Here is a 26,034-nt window from a genome sequence, read left to right on the forward strand (position 1 = left end):
ATCAGTTATCGGAGAAAAGACAAAGTTTCACTTGTCGCAACGGTCATTGACCTGATTTCAGTGATAGTAGTTGATTTAATATCTGAGCATAAAGGCGTAATTGAGGAAAAATGTTGATTTAAAACATTAGGAGAAAGTGTTGAGACAACAGCTTTCCCTTCCCGCTTGCTTAAACCCATGGTTTGAAGGAACTTCCATACAGTGGCCGTGGAAGCATTTGAAATATTACTGTGACAGTAGTGGCGCTTTGCTGTTCTCACCATCATATTACACCTGTTACGAGCAGCTTTATAAATTTGCCAATTTTCAGAACTTCTTTCCTTTTTGTATCTCCTGAAGGCGAGATCACGTCATGTCATGGCTATACGTACTTCTTGCGTTATCCACGGTGCAGGTGGTCGTCTCATCTTAATTGGTCTCAGTGGAGCATGTTTATCGAAAAGCGATAAGATGGACGAGTTAAAATGGGAAACTTTATCGTCGAGTGACGAAGAGCTGTACACCAGTGATAAGTCAAGTAAGTTCGCGTCCCTCAGTATAGCCTCATGGTCTATTTTGGAAAAATTGCGCATCCACACAGTTGGAGGTTTCACTTTAGGTGGTCTTAGCTTATATGCCAAATATAAGAGGTCGTGTCGAGAAAATCCGGGAGCCAACAACTGTCCATGTTTCACAACATCCAACGTTAAGTCAAACCAAGTTAAGTCTAACCAAGTATCAGGAGCTGTTGAATTATGATAAGTGGGACCAGAAGGAAGAATATACAGAGCGATTGATTTTAAAAAGTTAGAGAGGCGAAGAGAGCGAGAGTTAGATTTTAAGAGGTCAGTGTTCATATCTCCCATGATAATGATATGTGAATAATCCGAAGATAGCGATTCAAGGACGGGTTCTAATGATTTAAAATAATCACAGGTCGGTGGGCAATAAATAACTCCAAGAACAGCTTTGATGCCCTTTAGTTGGACTTCTAGAAAAATGAATTCAGCAGAGAAAGGGAAAGCAGAGGGAGAGGTACATAAAATGGTATAAGGAATTTGACTACGGAGATAGATAGCAACGCCTCCACCGCCTTTACCTGTTCGGTCGTTCTGTATCAGAACAAAACCAGGGAGGCTATAAAGGCTTGAACTAAGTGACGGTTTGAGCCAACTTTCAGAAACCAAAATGGCATCTACGGGGGCATTTGAGAAGGTGTCTAAGAGATCAGAATAATGAGAAGGTAAACTTTGAGTATTTAAATGACACATATTAAAAGTCTGAGAGCAATTGAGAAGGGCGTTAGACAGCACAGAACCAAGGGTTTCAGGAACATCGAAAGAGTCCTCACCCTCACTGGAAGAGCAGCTGCTGCATGCAGACAGAAACACCTCGTCATCATCATCAAACATAATGCACTTACAGGGCAATATTAAAATATTTTTTCAGATTTTCAGTGATCACCTTATTTCCGTACGTCAAGTGAACGACATTGACAATAGTCCACTATTATATCGTGTTAAAATCAAAAAAATAAAAAATAAAAATAAAAACATAACAGAAATAAAAACAAGTCTAGGATAGTAGGATGCGCTCAAGTAAGTAATATATACTAATTTCTGTTTTTCTTTTCTTTTTTTAAATGTGTTTTAATATAATCTAAATCACAATATTATTACTTTTGATTCTTTGCATTTATTGGAGGTATAAATTAATATAGATTGGGATGGGATGCGGTCTTTTTTTGCATCTTACCCATGGGGGCGGATCTGTTTCTCGCCGGATGATCCGAACGCTGCTGCTGACTCTGTTGCCGATGTGGTGCTTCAGTGTATGGAACTATTCATTCCTTACTCTGCAGTACCCATCGGTGGCAAGTCCCAGCCTTGGTTTGGTCGCTTCTGCAAAACGGCATCACGCCGAAAGTGGGAACGCTATCAAACATGGGCTAATGCATCTGCGTCTCGTGATGTAAATACCAGCGCATCCAAAAAGGAATATAACTCTGCCTCTAGGTCCCTCAAAAACGTGATTGCTAGGGCGAAGACGGAGTACATTGGCAGAATTGGCGAAAGACTGGTGCGCCTCCCTTCAGGAACACGTGCGTTCTGGTCTCTCGCTAAGGCTGTCTTAGGGAATTTCTGTCAGCCTTCGTTTCCATCTCTGCACAGGGACGGTGAGTCATTGGCCCACACCGCGAAAGAGAAAACTGATCTTTTAGGCTCTCTCTTCGCGTCGACCTCGACTCTGGATGACCAAGGAAAGTCTCCACCAACAATTCCGCGTTGTGATACCACGATGCCGGAGGTTAAATCCAGCAAAGTGCAGTTCGCAAAGCACTTCTTTCCTTGGATATTCATAAGTCGAGTGGACCTGATGGCATCCCTCCAATCGTGCTACGGACATGTGCTCTCGAGTTGGCACCGGTCTTAACGCGTCTTTTCCGGCAATCCTACACATTAGGCGTCGTCCCGAACTCCTGGAAGACAGCTTTGGTGCACCCGATCCCTAAAAAAGGCAACCGCTCAGATCCGTCCAATTATAGGCCTATAGCCATCACCTCCTTGCTCTCCAAGGTAATGGAGTCCCTTATTAACTGCCAGCTCCTGCGGTATCTAGAGGAGAACCAGCTGATTAGCGACCGCCAGTACGGTTTCCGTCGGGGTCGGTCGGCCGGTGATCTTCTAGTTTGCCTTACTCATAGATAGACTGAAGCAGTTGAGAGCAAGGGGGAGGCATTAGCAGCCAGCTTGGACATAGCGAAGGCCTTCGATCGCGTATGGCGCAAAGCGCTTCTTTCGAAGCTTTCTTCCTATGGGCTTCCTGGGAAATTATGCAATTGGATTACCAGCTTTTTGGCAGATCGGAGCATCAAGGTCGTTGTCGACGGTGCATGCTCCGACTTAAAATTCGTCAATGCTGGTGTTCCACAAGGCTGCGTTCTATCACCCACTCTGTTTCTTCTGCATATCAATGATTTGTTGCAAATCGGGAACATTCATTGCTATGCAGACGACAGTACCGTTGACACCTTATACACCGGCCGCGCTAATATCTCGGGAAAACGTCGAAGAGAACCGGAACAAACTTGTGTCTGATATCGAGTCTTCATTAAACGAAGTCTCGAATTGGGGCCGGCTAAATCTAGTCCATTTCAACCCCAAAAAAAACCCAAAAAGACGCAAGTTTGCGCGTTAACAGCTAAAAAAACACCATTTGTCGTATCTCCACGATTTGAGAACATTCCGATAGCCGCTACAGGTAGTATCGGAATACTTGGCGTTGATATTTCGAGCCTCGTTCAGTTCCGCGGTCAATTGGAAGGCAAAGCCAAATTGGTTTCAAAAAAGCTGGGCGTGCTCAGCAAGGCGAGACAGTATTTCACGCCGGCCCATCGCCTAAAACTTTACAAGGCGCAAATTCGGCCTCACGTGGAGTGCTGCTCTCACCTCTGGGCGGGTGCTCCCCAGTACCAGGTCCTTCCATTTGATCGCATCCAACGTAGAGCGGCTCGAGTTATCAACGATCAAGCCCTTTCCGATCTCCTTGATCCTTTGGCTTTACGTAGAGATGTCGGATCACTCTGTATATTCTACCGAATTTTTCACGGGGAATGTTCCAAGGAATTGTTCGGATTAATCCCGGCTGCTGAATTTCACCTTCGGACATCTCGCCAAAATTCTAAGTTTCACCCGCACCATCTTGATGTCCGAAAATCCACAACAGCGCGATTTCTCAGACATTTTCTGCCTCGCACAACCACTTTGCGGAACCAGCTTTCGCCGGCGGTTTTTCCGAACCGATACGACATGGGAACCTTCAAGAAAAGAGTGTACTCCTTTTTGAAAGGCCGGCAACGCACCTGCAAGCCCCCTGGTGTTGCAGATGTCCATGGGCGGTGGTAGTCACTTTCCATCAGGTGAGCCTCCTGCACGTTTGCCACCTATGCCATAAAAAAATATATAAAATAACAATACATGCATCGTTTCTTGGGTGTCCTCTACCTCTATATCAATCCACATCCATACTCAAGGCCTTCCTCACAATATCTTCCTTATTCCTCCGCATTACATGCCCATACCATGACAGCCGACTTCCGCATAACTTCTCGGCTATCGGTATCACTTTCAAACTGCCTCTTATGTACTCATTCCTTACTCTATCCATTCGCAACTACCGTCACAAGAACAACAAAATATTAAAAAAAAAAATTAAATAAAGATGCCATATGTGTAAAAAATTTCGAATCTAGTATTTTGTTATCTATGAATTCCAATAAAAAATATGTAATTCCAAGAGGCACATATCATTAAGACTAATTGGTGAATTCAAATAAAGATCTTTAAAGTGTTAAGTTGAACATTAAATGTTTTGTAATATTAATTCTCTAAACACGTGTTAACATTAATTTTGATATATTTTAGACCATTAGTTTCGTAACTACGTACAACTTAGTATTAATGCAGTTTACAAGGAATCAAAGGCAGAAATATGCACATGTTTAGTGACTTGAATTTTCATCATCGAATACTTTACATCGAGGTCCATATGCCTGAAGTGAACAATGTGAAAAATACGTCAACTACGGAAAAGCTTTCTTATCGTAACGACTTTATCAGCTTAATTTTTTGTTATGGTTGTTAATCATTTGATGAGATGAATGTTTGTATATTAAAATATTAATGAAATAAATATAGAAAATAATGTTTTTCACAGATATAATTAAAAATTAAATGCTTTTTTTTTATATTCCAAGTTGTATTATTACTGTTTCTAAATTCGTACAAATCTATGACGTCATTTAAACTAATTATGCAATCAACTGTAAAATATAACGGTAAGGGTTTTGTTTGTAAATGTGTTACAATACCTCTACGCGTTCGCTTTTTCGTTGAAATCGATTTTTCCCTATTATATCAGTTATCTGCCAGTTAAGCCGTTCCAGAGATTATCCGGAAAAAAACAAACAAAAATTGTAAAAATGATATTTTGGTATATGTGCCGTGTATAAATACATATGCATTAAGTAAAAAGTGTTATTTGCGCTATTTTAATATTACAAGCAGACACTCCAATTTATTATATGTATAGATAATAATGTCACAATCAGAGACGCTATAGAGTAACATAAAAAGAAAAATACACCAAACTTAGAAAACTCTGTAGCATAGTTAGTGCGAACCTTTAAGAAGTTCCCTTGTTTAATATATATGTATTTGACTATGACAATTACTTGAACAGAGCCACGTTACAGTAGGTGACGTATTAATTCGGATTGACAACAGAATTGAAATATTCCGTTGCTTTGTTTTGGATCCCATAGTCAGAACCTGCACAAACTCTCCGCAAACTACCCTTGAAGAATATCCATTCCAATAAAAAAGAGCCATCAAAATTGGTTAGCGTGATATTTTGAGTTATTCGTTCATTTGTCGCGCCGTACTTAATTAAGACTTTTATGGTTTTCTTATGGATGCCATTATCAGAACCAAATTCAAATGGGAACGGGAAGTACTAGCTTTTGTATAAAAAAATGAATTGTATGATAAATGGGAAAACGTGTTCGAGAGTGGAGACCGCGTCTCGGCAAACGTAGAATGGGACGTCAAGCACGGTGGGGTGACGATTTGCGCAAGACGGCTGGCAGGAGCTGGATACGAGTAGCCGAAGAAACTACTGTATTTGGAGAGGCCTATGTCTAGCAGTGGGCAAATATAGCCCATATTAGCTGATGATGATGAAAAAAATTAATCATCTAAATCGTTTCACCTAGTCGAAAGTCCGGAGTTTACAAATAATCAAAAAAAACACCGTCTACCCGTGGCCAAAAACGCTGTAAAGTGCTCGAAACGTCGGGATGTCAAAAATAATTAATATACGCGATTCAAATCCGTTATAACTAGTTTTATTCCAATGTGTAATGATCGCGAAAATTTAAGACAACATTATGTGAACCAGTACGGACTGAAAACATCAAATAAAATTCGCCGGTTGGAGTACCTAAAAGTTAAACATGCCCAATTCGTAACGTCCATGAACTTTCTGAAAAGATGCCGTGACAATAATCTTATTCCGGTTAGTGTAATAAAACACAGTCGAAATGAGTCCCTCCTTCTTTTTGAAATGAAAGAAAAGTGCGAGAGCGTCGTATGACTACGCGACACAACATGAATTCCCATTTAATATCTTCGGAGCTAGAAAATAATGATTGAGCTTCACATACGAGGTAATTTAGTAAAATCGTTCATGAAATATCCATTATCCATAAACAGTTTATTTCTATTTCAAATTTCTTATAAAAACGTTCTGTAATTTTTCGTTAAAGAGTAAAAAAAGTTCAATCACTCTTTCTCACAAACTTTCGGCATCGTATTTTGGAAGGAATTAGCTGGTGTTCCTAAAAAGTTATCGTATTCTTCAGAAAAAAAAAACAAATATTAATAACATATATTTGTTAATATTTGTTTTTTGATGTCATCTCTTTGAAGTCGGTGTTATTTTTTTAAAAAAATATTTTATTTTACTCTTTTTAGTGTTATTTTCACAAAATAGAAATTAAAAGCCCTTATTTAATAAATGGTTTTTGTAGATTTTTTCAAATAGCGCTTAACCTATTTCAATAAAACTTATATCTGAAGCATGATATACCGAACAGTAACATAACAAAAGAAATGTTTAGTGAACCTGTACTTCTCTTCATAAAAGCTACGACGAGGAGTATAAATCCATTATTAATCATTCAAAGAACTATTTCCTAACTCCTAGTAATTGAGGACGTACACCTTCCATCATCAGCTCAGTAGTATAATATTATGATTGCCAGAAGCAAATGCTAATATAACTTCAGAAAATATGTAAAACACGGTACATGTGCCTATAAAATATGAGGGTTCCCCTCGATTTCTCCAGAATCACATCATCAGAACCTGTTCTAATGAATATGGGACCAACTAGAAGGTCCCACCTTTCAGACAAAAAAAGAATTTTTAAAATCGGTCCACGCGTCTTCGAGAAATCGGGAAACATACATAAAAAAAAAGATTCCGACGAATTGATAACCTCCTCTTTTTTTGAAGTCGGTTAAAAAATCTCATTGTAAATAATATTTTAGGGCTAAGCTGTTACGACTGCTTTGAATAATGTAGATAGTTGAAATTAACAATAAATTGTAATGAAAATGTTAAAGTCAATCAAAAGCGCCTGTTTTTGTCATTATTAAAATTGTCGCGTCGGAACTACTAGTCTGAATGGCTTTTTCCATAATGGATATTCAAGTCCCTCATACGTTGCCCAAGAAACATAATGCTATGATGTATATAATCATGTACACCCGTCTGCTTTTTGGATTGTATTCGAAAGTCCACAACAGTCTAGCTTTTACTGTTGCTGCTAAGATCTATTGCGTCACTTTTGCAATAATTGCAACATTTTTCTGTAAGGATCGATATTATTATTTAAAACAACAAGATACACACTTTCCATTTATCACAAAAATTTTAACTTTTAATTTCTCGATCATTGTATCAGTTCTGACCGACGGCGAGTATTTCTTCGAATACTTAAGAGGGATTGACAAAGTTGATCATTTGGGATTTGTTATAGAAGAACAATTTGACGTACAATTTTCTTGTGTTTTATTCATTTTCATTCTTTTATATCGCATTTCACGTGTAGCCGCATTATTGATTGGGAGATACGATTTATATTATAAAGTGATTGAGGTCAATTTCCTAATATTACTGTCAGTACATCTAAGTCACATGACCCGGATCCTAATGTTTGAAATATTGTGGATTCGTCTAAAATCTCTGAGAAAAAGAATGGAAAGTTTTCCCAGCGTATTATGTGGTGACAATATAGAACACATTTCTGTGGTCACCACAATCTTGAAGGAACATTTGATAATTTATAAAAATATATCAGATAATAACAGAAATATCGGCCACGCAGCGAAATTATTGGTAAGTATATGACGGCAGTTAGTCGAATATTAACAGTTATGGAGTCAATTAATATATAACTTGATAATAATTTGTAGGTCATAATCACAAGTTACTTGTATCCGTTTTAATACTTAAACATAAGATATACTTGCACATTGAAATCTACGAGTTCTACATGAACGAATATATAAATCTTGTACTAAATGTTTTTTTTTTGTATGTTTTAATATTTGCCAATATATTTGAGTAAAATTTATACTTTTCAGATGTTGTTACACTTGCCGATTTGTTTCTTAGTTTTGCTAATTCTCGCAGACTTTGTTAGTAAGGGTATGACAAAATTTCACGTAAGTATTGGCCGTCTCCTGTTATAGTACATTTATACTCGGCAAGGCAAAATCCTCAATTGCTGCTAAAATTAATTAATTAAATTTTTATTTTTTGGTTTAGGTTTTTGGCTATTTAAAACATGTTTTATTTACAGCAAACCATTAATATGACAGCTGAATTAGTATTCGATGTCTTTCTGTTTTGTTTTCCCGCTATATTTGGAGAGTTAGCCAGCGCTGAAGCGGAAAAGATAAAAACTATATTGGCCAATCAATCTAGGATATGCAACAGTAAGTTTATTAAGGTGCAAAAAATATTTTAACCTTCAAGTTTATAAATACAAAAAGCATCGAGGTCTTGAAAAACGATTCATGAGGTAACTTTTACCTGAATCCAACGTCAATGTGGAAAAGATAAAGGTTATAAATTCTTTGAAGACTATGATATTATAAATACATCTATTTTTCAGACTATGAACTACGGAATACGATTTTGGATGGAATAAAATTCCTGGAACTTCGTCCAGTGAAGTTCACCGTCTGGCGCCTGTTCGCCGTCAACTCGTCGCTACCGCTGACAATTATCAGCGTCTTTATTACATACACGATTGTGGTATTTCAATTTCATCAAGTGAAAATCCTTTAAAACGTATCTTCCTTTATTTTTCATCTATTTTAATTTAATCTTGATTATATTTTTATGTTTTTCTTCAATGGCAAATAATGACCGATAATTTTCTTGGAAGGAACCATTGAAAAAGGTACTTGTCGAAAGCCTTCGCTATGCCCAAAGTGGCAGCTACTTTCATCTCAGTGAATTCAACTGAGTCCCTCCATACATATGTCAGGTAAAATAGAAAATCACCAGCTATGCGAGCAAATTGTAAACCGTACCGGCTGTCTGGTGGCTAATCAGCTGATTCTTGTCAATGTTCTGCAGAATATGGAAGTTTATAATGGATAACATTATTTTGAGAACAGGGAGCAATGTGAAAAAGAAACAGTATAAGGTGGTCAACTCAGCAGCAGATGTCTGTATCACGGTTGGAGAGATGGTATCGCTTCTATTTTCTTTGGCCATCTCGAGTCTGCTAGGACGTTAAAAGATAGCCTAGAAGTTTTACTTACAGCTCTCCTCCTTTCCTCAGTCTCGCCTTTTGGGTCCATTATTTACCATCTCTGTGCATAAATTCGTGTTCCTCGAGGAAGACCAGTACCAGTGTCACGCCAATTTTGTCATTATACTGTGTCTTCGCCTTAGCAATGAAATTTTTTAAAGTCGTTTTTTGAATGCGCTGGTATTTGGTTTGGTAACGTTCCGGCTTTCGGCGAGACGCCGTTTAACAGAAGCGTGCAAACCAAGGCTGGAACTTACCTTCGCTTAAAGCACCACTTTGGTGATAGAGTCAGAAACAAAGTTCGGGTCATCTGGTGAGAAACAAATCTGCCGAATGGGTAAGATGCTAAAAAGGACTGTAGCTTACAAAGCGAGACCATGAGGGGCCGGCAACCGGTACTGTACTTTGGAAGAGACAGTCACCCGAAAATCCCATTCGCGGATAAATAATCATCGCGGTTTAAACGCAGCTAGATAATGGGTAGGTGCTGCCTTCCAATTTGTATCCCTGGTAGGAACGAAAAGTGGAGTCCACAACGAGGATTATCCAGAACAGCACAAATCTGACGAGTATGAGCAAAATGTGCAAAAATCTTATGTGATTTTTTCAATTTAAGAAAAACATTAAAATGTACCCTCAAATTTTAAAATTGTGTATCTTTTTGTAGAAGTAAAGCGTTGATGGCGTTCTCCTAATAGTAAACCCTGCAAAAGTAATAAAAATAGCCTTTATTTCTACCACAAAGAACTGTTACATCGTAATTATTCTCGGTTATAATATAATATAATAATATACATATTATTATTATTTATTAATTATTATTATAACCGAGATGTATTAATATGTATATTATTATTATTACTTTTTTGTATATAAATAAATATATATATAAATTAAATAATGTTTGTTGTTGTCGCCTCTGCGGCGTAGGCCTACGTACCATTCTTAAAGACCGGCAACGAATCTGCAAACCCACCAGTCACTTTTCATCAGGCGAACCTCCTGGCCGTTTGCCAACTTTAGCATAAAAACAAAGATTCCAGTATTTACAGTTTGACATAACAAACAAATTTTGACGAGTAGTTATTCTAAAAGTATATGAAAACTATTTATGACAGAAACATTATTTTCAAGATCTATTTTTCCATCGTTCCCAATCACGTTTTTTGTAAAAAGTTATTAATAGATAATTTCGATATTTGTAAATTTATTAAAATATTACACTTACTAATTATTTACTGCCTATCTATCTATAGCATTCATCCATCGATTACATTCCGTTACTTTTTATACGAAACTACTATTAATTTAAGTAAGTGTATCATTAAATATTACTTGTATATAACGGAGCAGGCATGTCCGAGCGCGTTTTTAGTCAAATCATCGACTGAAATCGAATCGAATCAAATGAAGTTATTGTGTTATTGAAGGGCAACACTGAAGTTTGACACTACGAGCATTCTTTCCACCATTCCACGTGGTTATTTATGATTCGTACTATTTTGAAATTTTATAGATCAAATCAGTTAAGGAATTAATTTTTAATAAAACAACAAATAAAGTCAATGTAAAATAATATATTAACCGATGCGATTATGTTGGAACTGTAAGTTGGTTGTATAATATTGATTGTTGAAATGAACAATAAATTGTATTGAAGATATTCATTGTCATAAATATCTTCGAAAAATCGAAACGGGCCGGTTTTGACATTATTAACATTGTCGTATCGGAACTACTGGTCCGAGAGGTTTTCCCACAATGGATATTCAAGTCTCTGACACGTTGCCGGAGAAACATTACACTATGATAAATATAATCATGTACAATCGTCTGCTTTTTGGATTATATTCGAAAGTCCACAAGTGTTTAGCCTTTACTGTTATCGCTAAGATCTATTGTTTTACTTTTGCGATCATTGTAACGTATTTCTGTGTGCAAATTTTTTTAATATTTGAGGAAAAACATGTAAACATGCTGCTGACTGTTAAACTTTTACCTTTCATTGTTACGATTTTAGTATCAGTTGTAACCGACGGCGAATATTTCTTCGAATATTTGGACGGAATAGACAAAATTCATAACCCAGCGTTTGTCGAAGAAGAAAGTTTTAAAGTTCTCTTTTCTTTTGCCATATTCATATTTATTATTCTATTTCGTGTTCTACGGATAGCATTAGTATCACTCACTTTTCCAACACCTTTTGTCAGCAAATTATATGTGTTCTATGTACTGATGTTGACGTCAGTAAATTTAGGTAATATCACCGAGATCTTAATGTTCGAAATATTGTGGATTCGTCTGAGATTATTAAGGAGAACAATGGATAGTTTTTCTCGTGTATCACACAGCGGCAATGAAGAATACGACGTGATGCTTGCCACGACTATAACTGACCATTTGATCGCTTATAAAAACATATTAGATAACAACAAGAAAATTGGCCACGCGACGAAGCTCTTGGTAAGGATATTGCGATAGCTCTTACAAGCATGTGTATGGTATTCTGCTCTTAGTTTCTTTATGTAATAGGTATATTTATATTAATTAAGTGTTTATAATTATTTTCGTGTTTCAGATGGTGTTCAACTTGCCGTTTTATTTTTCAGTTTTGCTACTTTTTACCGATTTTATAAGTCATAATATATCAGAATTGCATGTAAGTATGACAGTAGTTATAGTATATATATATATATACATTACATGGCTTAATACAGGATATTTTGGCTTGATGGACGTAGTTCATAGCCAGAATAATACATTAAAAAGTAAATATTAATTAAAAGAACATTAAGTATTTTTTTGCAGGGCAACATAAATATTATGTCGGAATTTTTTGTTAATATATTTCTGTCTGTACTTCCGGCTTTGTTTGGAGAGTGGGCCAGCGCAGAAGCAGAAAGGATAAAACATAATTTGGCGAGACAACTCAGAATATGCAACAGTAAGATTATGAGATATTAATTTTTTATTTATTAAGCAACTAGCTGTTGCCCGCGGCTGTTGCTCGCGTAAAATATGGTTATAAATAACTTAAAAGACTAATTTAAAATATCACATTGATTTAAAAACTATTTGTAAAGAACGCTGGTGGTTCATTCATTTCCATTTTAAAAATTTGACCTTATGCTTTGTTATTTGACTTTAACCGCAAACTGTACTATTTTGAACTTAAAAGTGATATCACACTGTTTTTCATGTAACCATCCATTATCAAGTGATAACTGTAGCCCCTATGACATTCCGATGGAGGGCCGTAACTATTAGTTTGGTGCTGTTGCATAATTTTGGAGGTTTTAAATTCTTCAGTAACATTACTGGCACGACAATCCTCTAACTTAAAAAAATTCGGACCTCAAGCATACCAATACACGAAATTTCAACCTCTATTTCAACCCTTAGTGGTGGGATACCCAAAAATGCTTAAATACTATATCCACTCATATCTAAACAGTATCCGATTTTACATATTACAGTTCCTCAGTTTATTACAGTTTGAATCAGTATCCCAAAAGTAAAGTTTCATATTTCTACGCAATAAAAATTACTGACTCCTATAGTCACATTCAACCCTTATTTCACCCCATGAGGGTTAAATATCTAAAAACCGAAAAAAATACGTATCTTCGTATTTCTAATCAGTATCACAAAAATATTTCTTTATGTTTCTGCCTTCAAAAATAACAGACTTCCATTCTAACTTTCTTCCCTTATTTCAACTCCTTAGGGGTAGAATATGCAGAAACGCTTTAATTAGTATTTATTCATGTCTAATTATTAATTTTAAAATAAAGTTTCACTTAGTTAGACTTATTTTCAATCAGTATCCCAAAACTAAACTTTCATGTCTCTGAATAAAAAAATGACGGACTGCAATACAAACTTTCAACCCTTTAACGATAGAATATCCTAAAACGTTGAAATAGATATCGACTTATTTTTGATCAGTATCCCAAAATAAAAAATTCACAGTTCTAACTTAAAAAAACTTTTTCACCCCCTTAGGGGTTTCCAAAATTCCTTTCTTAGTGGGTGTCTACTCAATAAATTCATCCTACTCACCAAATTTCAAGACCCTAACTTCAGTAATTCGCTCGGCGAAGATGAATCAGTCAGTCAGGACTTGTTATTTTATATTCAGGGTTATTGGAAACTCGACGTCTATCTTTTAGACGGTGATAGGGATGACTATTTGCAATAATATTAACCCCCATATGTATTATCCAAAAGTGAACCATTTTTGAGTTATCACGTTTTTTAGTTTTTTTCAAAATTTGTCAAAAATGCAACTTCAAAAAAGTTTTAATTAAAATCTATTTTTTTCTTTTGATTTTTAAAAACGATTAGACATTATATTTGGATAATGGTCAATATTTAAATAATAATTATCGGTCCAAATTTAAAAACGCGAGACGGAAATCGAATTTATTTCAATATTTTTTTTATTTTTTTTTCGCAAAAATGCCTCAAGAACCAAAAAAATCTATATGAAACTTGGCCTGCCGATTATTTTAAAAACATAACCGTTTTCTTAGCTTTCCAAAAATGTATAAAAGAAGGAAATTATTTCAAATCAATCGAAATATAATCACCAGAAAGGACGCTGGTGGACATTCGTATTCGAACATAAACGAATTCGTACTAAATTCACTCTTTAAAATTGTCATAAAATTAACTAAAAATAAAAAGCAATGAAAAAAAAACTTACTTACTAAACTAACATACTTAAAAAAAATTTAAAATAAAATTTAGAAACAGAAACAGTTCAATAGCTAAGTTATAAAAAAGATATTTTGTAATATAGCCTGAATAAAGTATAAATAAGCGAATCCGAGAAACTCTCTATAACAGAGCACAGGACATGGACATTCGTATTCTAATAATTGTGTAATCTGTACTTTGCAATCTTCTGCGGGTGATATGATGGCGAAACGCCTGTAATAATATATATATCATTGATGTGATGTATATAGACTGTATATAGACTGTATGAGACTCGTAGTTGGGCAACAACTCCGATTTTGGTGAAGGCAGACATTCTCAACAGACGCGTTAATCCGCTTAGGGAAACCAGGTGCAAGGCGTATTCTCATACATAGCTGATGAAGTAATTCTTCATAGATTAGTAAGCTGAAGTGGCAGTGGGCTGGCCATATTTGTTGCTGAACCAACAACCGTTGGGGCAAATGCGTTCTAAAGTGGAGACTGCGAAGATCTGCTGATGTTTAGTATAAAATATAAAACGCCAAATGTAATTTAATATAAAGTGTAAAAAAGGCACGGGCATCTGCGAGCCTGTGGATGTTGTAAATTAAATTTAAAAAAAAGTGTATACTGCGTCTCGGCAAACGTAGTGTAGGACGTCCTCAGGCACGATGGAGTGACGATTTACGCAAGGCGGCAGGCAAGAGCAGGATGCGAGTAGCCGGAGAAAGACCACAGTGACGTACACTTGGAGAGGCCTATGTCCAGCAGTGGACGGGTACGGGCTGATGATGATGATTACAAATACGCTTTCAGGTGCTACATTACGGAAGAAGATTTCGGATGGAATAAAATTCCTGGAACTTCGTCCAGTTAAGTTCACCGTCTGGCGCCTGTTCGCCGTCAACTCGTCGCTGCTGCTGACTATCCTCAGCGTCTTCATCTCGTACACGATCGTGTTATTGCAATTCATTCAAGTGAAAACATAAGTATGTCTAAAGTTTTGAAGAACACTTCTCCTCCTTATCCTACATTCAGTAAATGTTGTTATCTTATAATAATTAAGCTAATGTCTGAATTATATTTTGATGTATAATACGTTTCTCGCTTGTTTTTCAAATGGTAAATAAATGAAACTAAATAATAACGCGGATTTGTGGTCTAATTTATTTTTGAGCGTCTCGATATCGATAACATTAAATATGTTTTGTTTAATATAATAATGAACTAACGTAAAATAAACTTTGAAAATGTAAAGATTATTAAGTGATTATTTAAGACTACGTTAAAAACCCAACATCACTTTAGAAAAATAATTAAACTTAGAAAATACGGGTTATCTTTTAGTAATAATTTACTGGTTATAAGTTTCTAAAGGATTTTGGGCGGTCTTTTGCACGGGGGTGGAAGTGAAAGGGCTAAGAAGGGATATCCTATCCTACTACCACTTCCATTGCGACGCAATACTCCGTTCTGGCGCGCCTCCCTTCAGGAACACGTGCGTTCTGATTTCTCGATAAAGTTATCTTAGGGAATTTCTATCAGCCATCTCTGCACAAGGACGGTGAGTCATTGGCCTATACCGCGAAAGAGAAAGCTGATTTTCATCAATCCTACACATTGGGCGTCGCGTCGTCCCGAACTCCTGGAAGACAGCTTTGATCCATTCGATCCCTAAAAAATATATAACCATCACCTCTTTGCTCTCCAAGGTAATGGAGTCCATTATTAACTGCCAGCTCCTGCGGTATCTGAGGAGAATCAGCTGATTAGAGACCGCCAGTACGGTTTCCGTCAGGGTCGCTTAGCCAGTGATTTTCTCGTTTACCTTACTCTCAGGTAGATGGAAGCAGTTGAGAAAAAGGAGGCATTGGAGCATTGAAGGCATTAGCAGCCAGCTTGGACATAGCGAAGGCCTTCCACCTTTTTGGCAGATCGAAGCATCAAGGTCGTTGTCGACGGTGCATGCACTGACATAAAATGCGTCAATTCTGGTGTTCCCCAAGGGTGTCACCGACTCGACCGACCGACTGACCGTTTCTTCTACACATCAATGACTTATACTACAATATTCACTATTATGCACACGAAAGTACCGTAAACAACTTATAGACCGGCCGGGCTAATATTTCTCGGGAAAAATTCGAAGAGAACCGGTACAAACTTGTGTCTGATATCGAGACTACATTAAACAAAGTTTCGGAATGGGGCCGACTAAATCTAGTCGGTCAATTGGAAGGCAAAGCCAAATTGGCATAAAAAATCTCGGTGTCCTCAGCAAGGCAAGACAGTATTTCACGTCAGGCCATCACCTAAAACTATATAAGGCACAATCAAACGCAGAGCGGCTCGAATTATCGACGATTAAGCCCTTTTCGATCACCTTGATCCCTTAGCATTGCGTAGAGATGTTGGATCACTTTGCAACTTCTAACGAATTTTTCACAGGGAATGTTTCTAGGAATTGTTCGGATTAATCCCGACTGCTGATTTTCACCTTCAGACACCTCGTCAAAATTCTAAATTCCACCCACACTGCCTTGATGTCCGAAATCCACAACAGCGCGATTTTCAAGACACTGTGGAACCAGCTTTAGGCGGTATGTTTATATATATTTTTAGCAATCAGAAATAAAATAATTTAAAAAAAAAACGAAACAACCTATAGCTAATTCATTTGAAAATAATCTTAATTTTTAACAATAATTCAAATTGTAATCAAATTTTGAGCAATCATAAACAACCGTTAATTTCAGATATGACAAACACATAAATAAACACAAAACCACAATTATAAATAAACGATCTTACTGCTAAGTAGTGAAAGTCCCGACACTCTTACCGACCGACGACTGATGAGAAAGTGACTTGCAGTCTATCGAGCGGTCGTTTTTATACGAGTCGGAAGCTACGCCAACTACCTGCAATAAGTTCGGCTTATAATATATTTATATATATGCATTATAAAAGCATTATTCTTATGAAAAAGTTATTTAAATAGAGCGTCTGAAATAAAATACAGCGTTGCGTGGCTTTCGTTCAGATGCCTATAATTATATTCATATAATCGCTCTAAAATCAGATATAGAGAATGGTAATGCTTTTGAAAAAATTAAACAAAGATTATTATTAATGTTAAAGCAACCCTATCTGTCTGTCTGTGGCTCTTTCAACGTTAAACTACTACACCGCATTCGATAAAATTAGTTGTAAAGCGAGTTTGAACTACAACGAGACGTTGTTTTTTATGCCTATACCTGACGAACAGCCAATAAAAGCAAGCGAGCGAAAACGCGGCCAACAACTAGTAGCATATTTGTTTCTATAGCTATAAAAAATCAACAATAAAATCGGTTGACAGGTTTATCCAATGATATATAGATATTTTCATTAGTGATAAAATATTGAGTGTATGGAATAATTCTATTTGCCTATGAGTGACGCAATAAGTTGGGACGGTAACGATATTTACTTCCGATAATGATGTTCGTCTCGTTCATATTGTTATAAGTTTGAAAGAGAGAACTACATTATTTTGTTGTGCGAAAGCTGTCCAGTACTGCAGAAATGGACCGCGGCGCGATGGGGTTGTTGCTGAAGATCTCGCGCCCGGTAGGCATCGCTCCCGTCAAGTATGCACCGGAATTCCAAGTCTCGCGCCCTTTGGTAATATTTGGAAGAGTTTTAATGATAATTAACGGTATTGACCTTTCTATTAATGTTAATAATTGGTGCAGAATCATGGAATCCTTAACTTTAACGATTTTTTCATTTGTTATTCTAGGACTTTTCTGTTTAATATGTATTGCGGAATTTTGTATGATGACTCATTCTGAGGGTCTTGTAGCAGATAACTTCATTAAGATATGTGCGGTAACTGTACTCTCTTTAGTGGCTGTAATAGGAGTATTTACTGCTCCGGCGAGAATGACTAGTATGGATAATTACTTCAAAAGGCTCAATCAGGTAATAATTATATGATACTGTAGAGTCAGCTACGCGTCAAGCCATATGCAAAATGTATATTTAGCCAAAAACTTTCTGAAGCACGCTCAATAGAATTCTACTGATTCCATATCAAAATTCTTCAAGTGACTTTGCGTGATGCGCGTTCAAAATAAACAGCGATATATTTATTCAATTTATGTTTGTATTATAGAAACTCGGAAGCTGAGATGTTATGTCCTTTGTATCTATAGTTATACTGCCTCGCACAAGCTTCAAGCTATAGCACAGAATACTCAGTAGTTTTGTAGTATTTGATTCTGTACAAAACTGCGTATTTTAGTAAACAAACAAACAAACAACAGCCTGTAAATTCCCACTGCTGGGCTAAAGGCCTCCTCTCCCTTTGAGGAGAAGGTTTGGAACATATTCCACCACGCTGTTCCAATGCGGGTTGGTGGAATGCACATGTGGCAGAATTTCTATGAAATTTGTCACATGCAGGTTTCCTCACGATGTTTTTCTTCACCGCTGAGCACGAGATGAATTATAAAGACAAATTAAGCACATGAAACAGCGGTGCTTGCCTGGGTTTGAACCCGCAATCATCGGTTAAGATGCACGCGTTCTAACCACTGGGCCATCTCGACTCTTAGTAAAAGACTATTGATTAGACAGACTGGCATTTAAGTATCATGAATGAATGATCTTCTCATAGTCATCCTCGGAATCACCATCTGCTTAAATGATGCACTTCTACGAACAAATAAGAAGTCACTGTCGAGTTATGTAAATTACGCATGTAATAAAAAAGGGGTCAGCAATGAACGGCTGCGGCGTGTTGGCTGTCATGTGCGTTGTGTGGCTGCACTTGCCTTGACCTGTACTATTCCTTTTTTTACTTAATGCGAACTAAAGATACCCATCTTAAACAAAATAATTAATAACAAATGTATAAAACTTAATAGCGTTGGACAAACAAATTAAATCGATTTCGAGAGTACGGCGAAATTAACTAAATAAGGTTTTAAAATCGTGTAAAAATATATTATTTTCAGATCGATGGAAAATTACAAAATATTTTGAAGAAGAAAATATTAATAATATCGAACTACAAAATTTTTATTGCAGTCGCCGGATATGTGCTCTTACGATTGATATATTTCTTTAGTAATTTGTCGCTATCACACGTAACCCTCAACACAGGTATCAACAAAGTCCATTAAACTTTATTTTATGATTTAGACAGAAAAAATAGAAACACTTGATCATAAAATAAAAACATAGAGTAATTAAATTGGGGCCAAATAAGAAAACCATTAAGTATAAAAAACATAAACACATTTATATATACGCGTTTGAATTTATCAAAAAATATTCTTGTAGCTTAAGTTACTCCTCTGTCAGTTATTTGCCAGTGAAGGTCCTGTCAGTCCAGCCGTTCAAACAGACGGACAGACAGGCAAAAAAGTTATTTTTGTATATGTACCGTGTAAAAAGGGCTATTTTAATATTACAATCTGTTTGTAATATTAAAATAGCACTTCAATTTTATTACATGTATAGATAAATATATTTTGTTCAAACATCTCGATTCTCGGTTTTGAATGTATGAGTCAGAATAGAATCTTAACAATTATTTGTTTTTCAAATAATTTCAACTCAATTTTTAGTAAAATTAATGGTCGGAATGTTCCACTTCATGCTGAATTTTTGTATCGTGATATTGCTGCAACTGCAGATAATTTTCTTTGCGCAACGAGTGAATATTACTCTGATCGCAATAAATGATAGTTTGAAGACTCTGCTTTTCGACGACGCCAGGACCGGCGGCGATGAAAGGAATCACGTAGTTCAAAGGAAACTTGGTAATAACACTATTTGCTTAAAACACACTCAACACTCAATATAGTAAAGCTGATGGCTGTTACAAGTTTCACGGATATTTTTGACTGTTTGTTCGTGTCATCGTAACTTAGTCAAGTCAATAAAGTCCAAAATCCCTAACGAATTCTTAACTCGGCGAAATTTTGTGGGTTGATTTAGGAAGGTAAAATGACTTAACTTGTGATTTTGCAGCGTTCTTATTATCGTAGTATTAGAAATCAGAAGTGGTTTTAATTTTTTTTAAAAGTACAATTTATTACCTATAACTAAAATTTTTCATTACTTAAACTATTATTTGGAATTTAATGAGACAAATTCTTTCAAAGTCAAAACAAATGACAATATTCAAAAAAATATGAAAAAGCTTAAATTATGACCAACGTCTGGCGGCGAGGCGCTAGCAACCGTCATCAAAACCCGACTCTTAATTTAAGAATTGTCCAACAGTAGTATATATATACATTCTTCTAAAATTAAATACGTAATACATTAAAATTGGAAACAATCATTCAAAAAAATGCTATCCGGCCGAATATCGGATAGTTACCCGATATCCGTTTCATCTCTAATAAAAATAATACCAATTCTACTAAAATTAAATGCATAATAGATCAAAATTTTTAAACAATAACTCAAAAATATAATACATTTCTGTAGTTATGCTCTTTATTCAGAACAAGAATGTATATGTAGATATATTTGTAAGATGACAATATATAAATCCAAATGAAACCAAAATAAAATAAAAAAATAAAAATAAAACCAATGTAAAAATCGGCGTTATATGCTGTACTGTAGGATATCTTGTAATTTTTCATTTTCTTTCATTTAAATAGGCAAAGAAGGAAGTTTGCCACATATCATTCGTGAATTAGCAATATCTTACGTATTTATATGTGAAGTAATTGTGCGGACCACAAGAACTGATGGCGTTACCATGGTGCTGGCAATCCTATACATGGCAATTCATTTGGAAATACAACTCTATCAAATTATGAGTACGCTAATTTCAAGTAAGCATATAACTACACTTATTTTATCTATCATTTATGTAATTACCAAAACATAGGCTCTACATATTCAAAACAGTAAACCTACCGACACTGCATTACTTTGGATGTCACGTTACCCATTATTACTCGTCGTAATGATTTCTACTTTGCTTCCATCATCATAGGGTCTCGTGTTTTTTTTTTTATAATTCTTGATTTTTAACTGTAAAATATCTGAATAATATGACAGTGGCTTCAGTAATACGTATAGCTTTCACTCAGTGCTGATACTTATACTGTTGTTTTCCCCTTGTCATATTTTTTAATTCCGATTGTTTCGTTTGAGTTTTTTCTTCTAGTGTGTTTTATTCCACTCTAAAGCATCATGTCAATCACACTTTTTACATTTAGTCCATTTGAGAATAATTACAGTAAAAGAGAAAAGTTACAGTAACATCCTCTAAATTTCCCACTGCTGGGCTAAGGACTCTTCTTCCATTAAGGAGATGTTTGGAAAATATTTTCCCACGCCGTTACATTGCAGGTTGGTGGAACACACATGTCGCAGAATTTGAATGAAATCAAAGAGATGCAAGTCTACTCATGATGTTTTCCATCATCGCCAAGCACGAGCTGAATTATGAACACAAATTAAGCACGTATACATATATAGGGATGCTTGCCTGGGTCGTCCCTTAAGCTGCACACGTACAAATCACTGGGCCATCTCAGCTCCTGAGAATAGTCTATATATATAAAAATGAATTGCTGTTCGTTAGTCTCGCTAAAACTCGAGAGCGGCTGGACCGATTTGGCTAATTTTGGTCTCTAATTATTCGTGGAAGTCCAGGGAAGGTTTAAAAGGTGAGTAAGTATGACAAAAATGCCAGGAATATAATTAAAACAAAAACTTAGTTTTTCCTTAGAATTAGATTTATTACAGAATTATCATTGATTTGCTATGATTATTGATGTTAGATAATAAAAAATGTTTTAAAATTGATTTTGCATAATTTGAAACATCGTTACATCTATTTCTCGAATCTACATATATAAAAATAAGTGGCATTTACGTTGTCACTTTAGAACTCAAGAACGGGCCCACCTATCCAAACCAAATCTTCATGGTTTGTTCGGAATATTTAGTAGATGGTTGATGTGAAGTTTGCACAAAATCGGTCGAGTGGTTCTTCATTTATCGCATTTTTTGTTACAAATGATTTCAATAAATGGTGAGTCATTTTGTAATACCCCGAATTCGTATCGATTGATGGTTCGTCCACAAGCACAAAATTATATCTTGAGATAGAGAAGTAACCATATATCATCAGTACATTGTTGACATGTATGCCAAAATAGAAACTGGCCGTCTTAATTTTTATCGTTTCAACCTAGCCAAATTAAGATCTGAAGAGTATATTCATTTGTAAGATGCGATAGCGAATGCTACTAATTTAAATGACAACGGGCGATTGACTACATTGCCATCTATGTTTATTGATAGTTCAAGGCATGTGAACGCATATGCACAAGACGCAATGTCTTATGTACGAAAATATGAACGACCGGATCTATTCATTATGATATTAAAAATAATTTATTTGAGGAACAGTCGACAACTGATCGTCATGACATTATAGCACGAGTTTTTCTGCAAAAATTTAAAGCACTTATGTATTTATTTGTAAAATTATGTGAATTTGAAGAAGTGCAATTCCATATATATTCCATTGAATGGAAAAAAGGGGATTGCCGCATGCACATGTATTAATTTGGCTGGTAAATAACTCCGGATAAAATCAATAACGTTATATCAGCTGAAATTCTCGATCAAACTGTTGATCCAGATCATTAGGATGCGTAACCAGGACGTTGAAGTTGATAATCGTTGGATAGTTTCGTATTGTCCATTATTATCGAAAATATTCAATGCTCATAAATGTGGAGTTATGTAATTCAGACAAATTCATCAAATATGTTTGAAAGTATGTAAATATAGGGAGCGATATGGCTGTTATCGATGTTGCTGGTGATAATAGAAATGATGAAATTACTCAGTATCAAATGCTATATTAGTAGTAATGAAGCTCTCTGGAGGATTCTGTCGTTTCCAATGCACGAAGACATCCTATGGTTGTTCACTTGGCTGTGCATCTTGAGAATTACCAACCTGTTTATTTAAATGAAGCAAATATATTGGAATGAGTAGCGTAACCACCAGCAACATCGTTAACAGCTTTTTTAAATTATACGAAACTGATATATTTGTAATAAAGTTGTTATGTTCTGAAATACCTCAGTATTACACATGGAATGTGTCTTCGAAAAAAAATCAGATACGTAAACGAGAACAGCAGTCGATGAGTATCAGGCATTTTCAAAGAGACGCAATTGGGAGGATATAGTACATCCAAATAATGCTGAGTGTGTCTATTTGTTTGTTATTAGTTAACGTCAATGGCCCAAAATCGTTTCAAGAATTGAAACAGTCAATGGTAATTTGTGTGAAACATATCGTGGATGTCAACATTTGCTGGAGGATGATGCACATTGGAATTCAAAATTTCATTATGCCTCTACTTCAGCTCATCAACAGCAAATACGAATTCTATTTTCCATTATATTATCAACATGTATGCCATTAAACCACTTGAATTATGAAACAAATATAAATATTATATGGTAGAAGATATTTTAGTTTGTATGCAAGAAATCCTGATTTGTTGATTACGTTGGAAATGTACAACGAAGCTTTGATTATAATTGAAGATATGTGTCTAACAATTGCAAATAAAATATTAGCACAATTAGGTATAACCGCACCAAATCGTGAGATGCATGATTTGTTTGATCGAGAATTGCAACGTGAGTAGAAATTCAATTCTAATTATTGGCGTTTATTTCTAAAATCGAATATTATCAAATTGAATATTCAGCAAAAACAAGTATATGACACAATCATGCAAGCCGTTCCCAATAATTTAGAAGGATTATATTTCTTGGATACACCTGGTGGTACAGGCAAAACGTTCGTTATATCATTGATTTTAGCAACAATTAAGAAAATTGCATTTGAACTGGCATCTTTTGGAATTGATGCTAAATTTTAGAAAGGTGATTAAACAGCACACTTTATATTAAAATTGCCATTGAATATACAGATGATTGAAACTCCAATTTGCAATATTTCGAGCAATTCTGCTATGCCAAAGTTCTGCGATTAACATCAATGATTTTCTGGGATTAGTGTACAATAGCGAATAAAAAATCACTAGAAGTATTAATCGAACAATGCAAGATGTACGTGGTAATTAAGAGCTTTTTGGTGGTTCTTTCTTTCTTTTCTTTATTTTCGTCATACATTGACTGTCATTCTTCGATCAACACCGTCAAACAAAGAAAATTCTGTTTGAAATCATCAGTTCGTTGGAGATATGTACAAAAATTGACACTAAACATTAATAAGCGTATTCACCTACAAAATGATCCAGCTGCTCATGGGTATTCAAAACAATTGTTAGAAATTGGTGATGGAAAAATACAAATCGACAGGACCAATAGATTTATCGCTATAATGAACAATTTTTGTGCTATTGAGCAATCGAAAAATGAAATGATTGAATGTGTTTTTCCGAATATTCTTCAGAATTATAGAAATCATGATCGGTTGAGAGAACGCGCCATTTTAGCACCAAAGAACATTCATATCAATGCTATTAATTTTCAAATTCAAGAAAAAGCCAGGTGTAGTCACGACATATAAAACAAATGACCGTGCTATGAATCAAGATGAGGTATTGAATTTTCGATCTTAACTGCTAAATCTAAAGGAGAAGTTAGCTTGATATATAATACAAATTTGGAAGAATCATGTTTTTCATATGGCCAACTTTATATTGCCTGTTCCAAAGTCGGTAGCCTGAGCCTTTTGTTTATTTACACTCAAAATGGAAAAATAAAAATATGGTGTATCCAAATGTTTTGAATTACGTTTTTAAGCAGTTAGCAATTAAGTCACATATTCTTTTAAGAAATTAATCCATGTTCTAACTGGTTTTTGTATTATTTCACTGTATCCGTAGCGAAGCACGTACCGGGCCGCTAGTTGCTTATTAAAATTTTATTAAAATCCCAGTAGGAACATAATATGAAGTGACTGTTAAAAGAATATTTAATAAAGACAAACGTTTCCTTGCAGACTCAACAATGACAATTTTTTTGATTTACACTATTGTTGTTTATAGCATTTGGTGTATTAGTTGTATATCTTTTATCACATACTATATTGAAAAAATTCATCAGACACATTGTGAGGTAAGTAAATCAATGTATTACGTTTGCTATCTTTTAATAGAGCAATCGTAGACCGTGGGTGTAGTGTCTTATCCACACCGAATGATCAATTATAATTTGCAAAAACTTTATTTTTTATATTTTGATTGCATGGAAAAACTCCATTTATCTTATGTTTTATCTCGTACTTTGCGGAGAAAAACATAATAGTGTTTCTGAGATGACATTATATGACAAATATATCACCTACACGTATGTCGGTATGATGAGATAAATCTTCTCCTCAAAGGGAATGAAGACCTTTGATAAGCAGTGCGCATGTTGACAGATGCAACGAACGCAGGACTTGATCATCAGTGGGAAGTCCAAGGAAAACGAAAGAGAGGTGGAACATGAGCTGGAGCTGTTCTCTCGGATTCTAATACTCAGTAACGTATTTATTAGCTACTCGCCGCTCAGCATGTTCACTATTGACAGACCGCTCATGGTGAAGGTATGTTCAACTTCAAATACAACAATAAATTCATTTATAAATTACATAACACGGTCAATATAAATAGGAGTTTTGTATAATATATACAAATGTCGAATTTAAAATTGTGGAAATCCTGTTTAATCTGATTTATGTATCCGATATAATTATATTTTATTACCGAAACAAGATAAGATAGAAAAGACACCTTAGATCTTATTTTGAAAACTTACGACGTTATGGCCTTAAATTTTTGTTTTTTTTTTTCAGATGTTTGGCGGTTTGACAACATACTTGGTTATAATTTTGCAGTATGGAGACCAGAAAGAACACTTAAGTCATGTTTACAATAACGTGACTGGTGGAATGTGA

General features: G+C 35.4%; 1 protein-coding gene across 1 annotated transcript; it reads left to right on the forward strand.

The window, feature by feature from the left end:
- Positions 1–450: 450 nt before the first annotated feature.
- On the forward strand, positions 451–26,034 carry LOC124533088. Its single transcript, XM_047108252.1, has 6 exons — positions 451–517; positions 14,890–15,050; positions 17,623–17,739; positions 17,911–18,039; positions 25,519–25,683; positions 25,933–26,034. Exons 1-6 carry the CDS (start codon positions 451–453, stop codon positions 26,032–26,034), a joined length of 741 nt encoding a protein of 246 aa, XP_046964208.1.

The sequence above is a fragment of the Vanessa cardui genome, chromosome 10 (genome assembly GCF_905220365.1).
Source record: "Vanessa cardui chromosome 10, ilVanCard2.1, whole genome shotgun sequence".
NCBI lineage: Eukaryota > Metazoa > Arthropoda > Insecta > Lepidoptera > Nymphalidae > Vanessa > Vanessa cardui.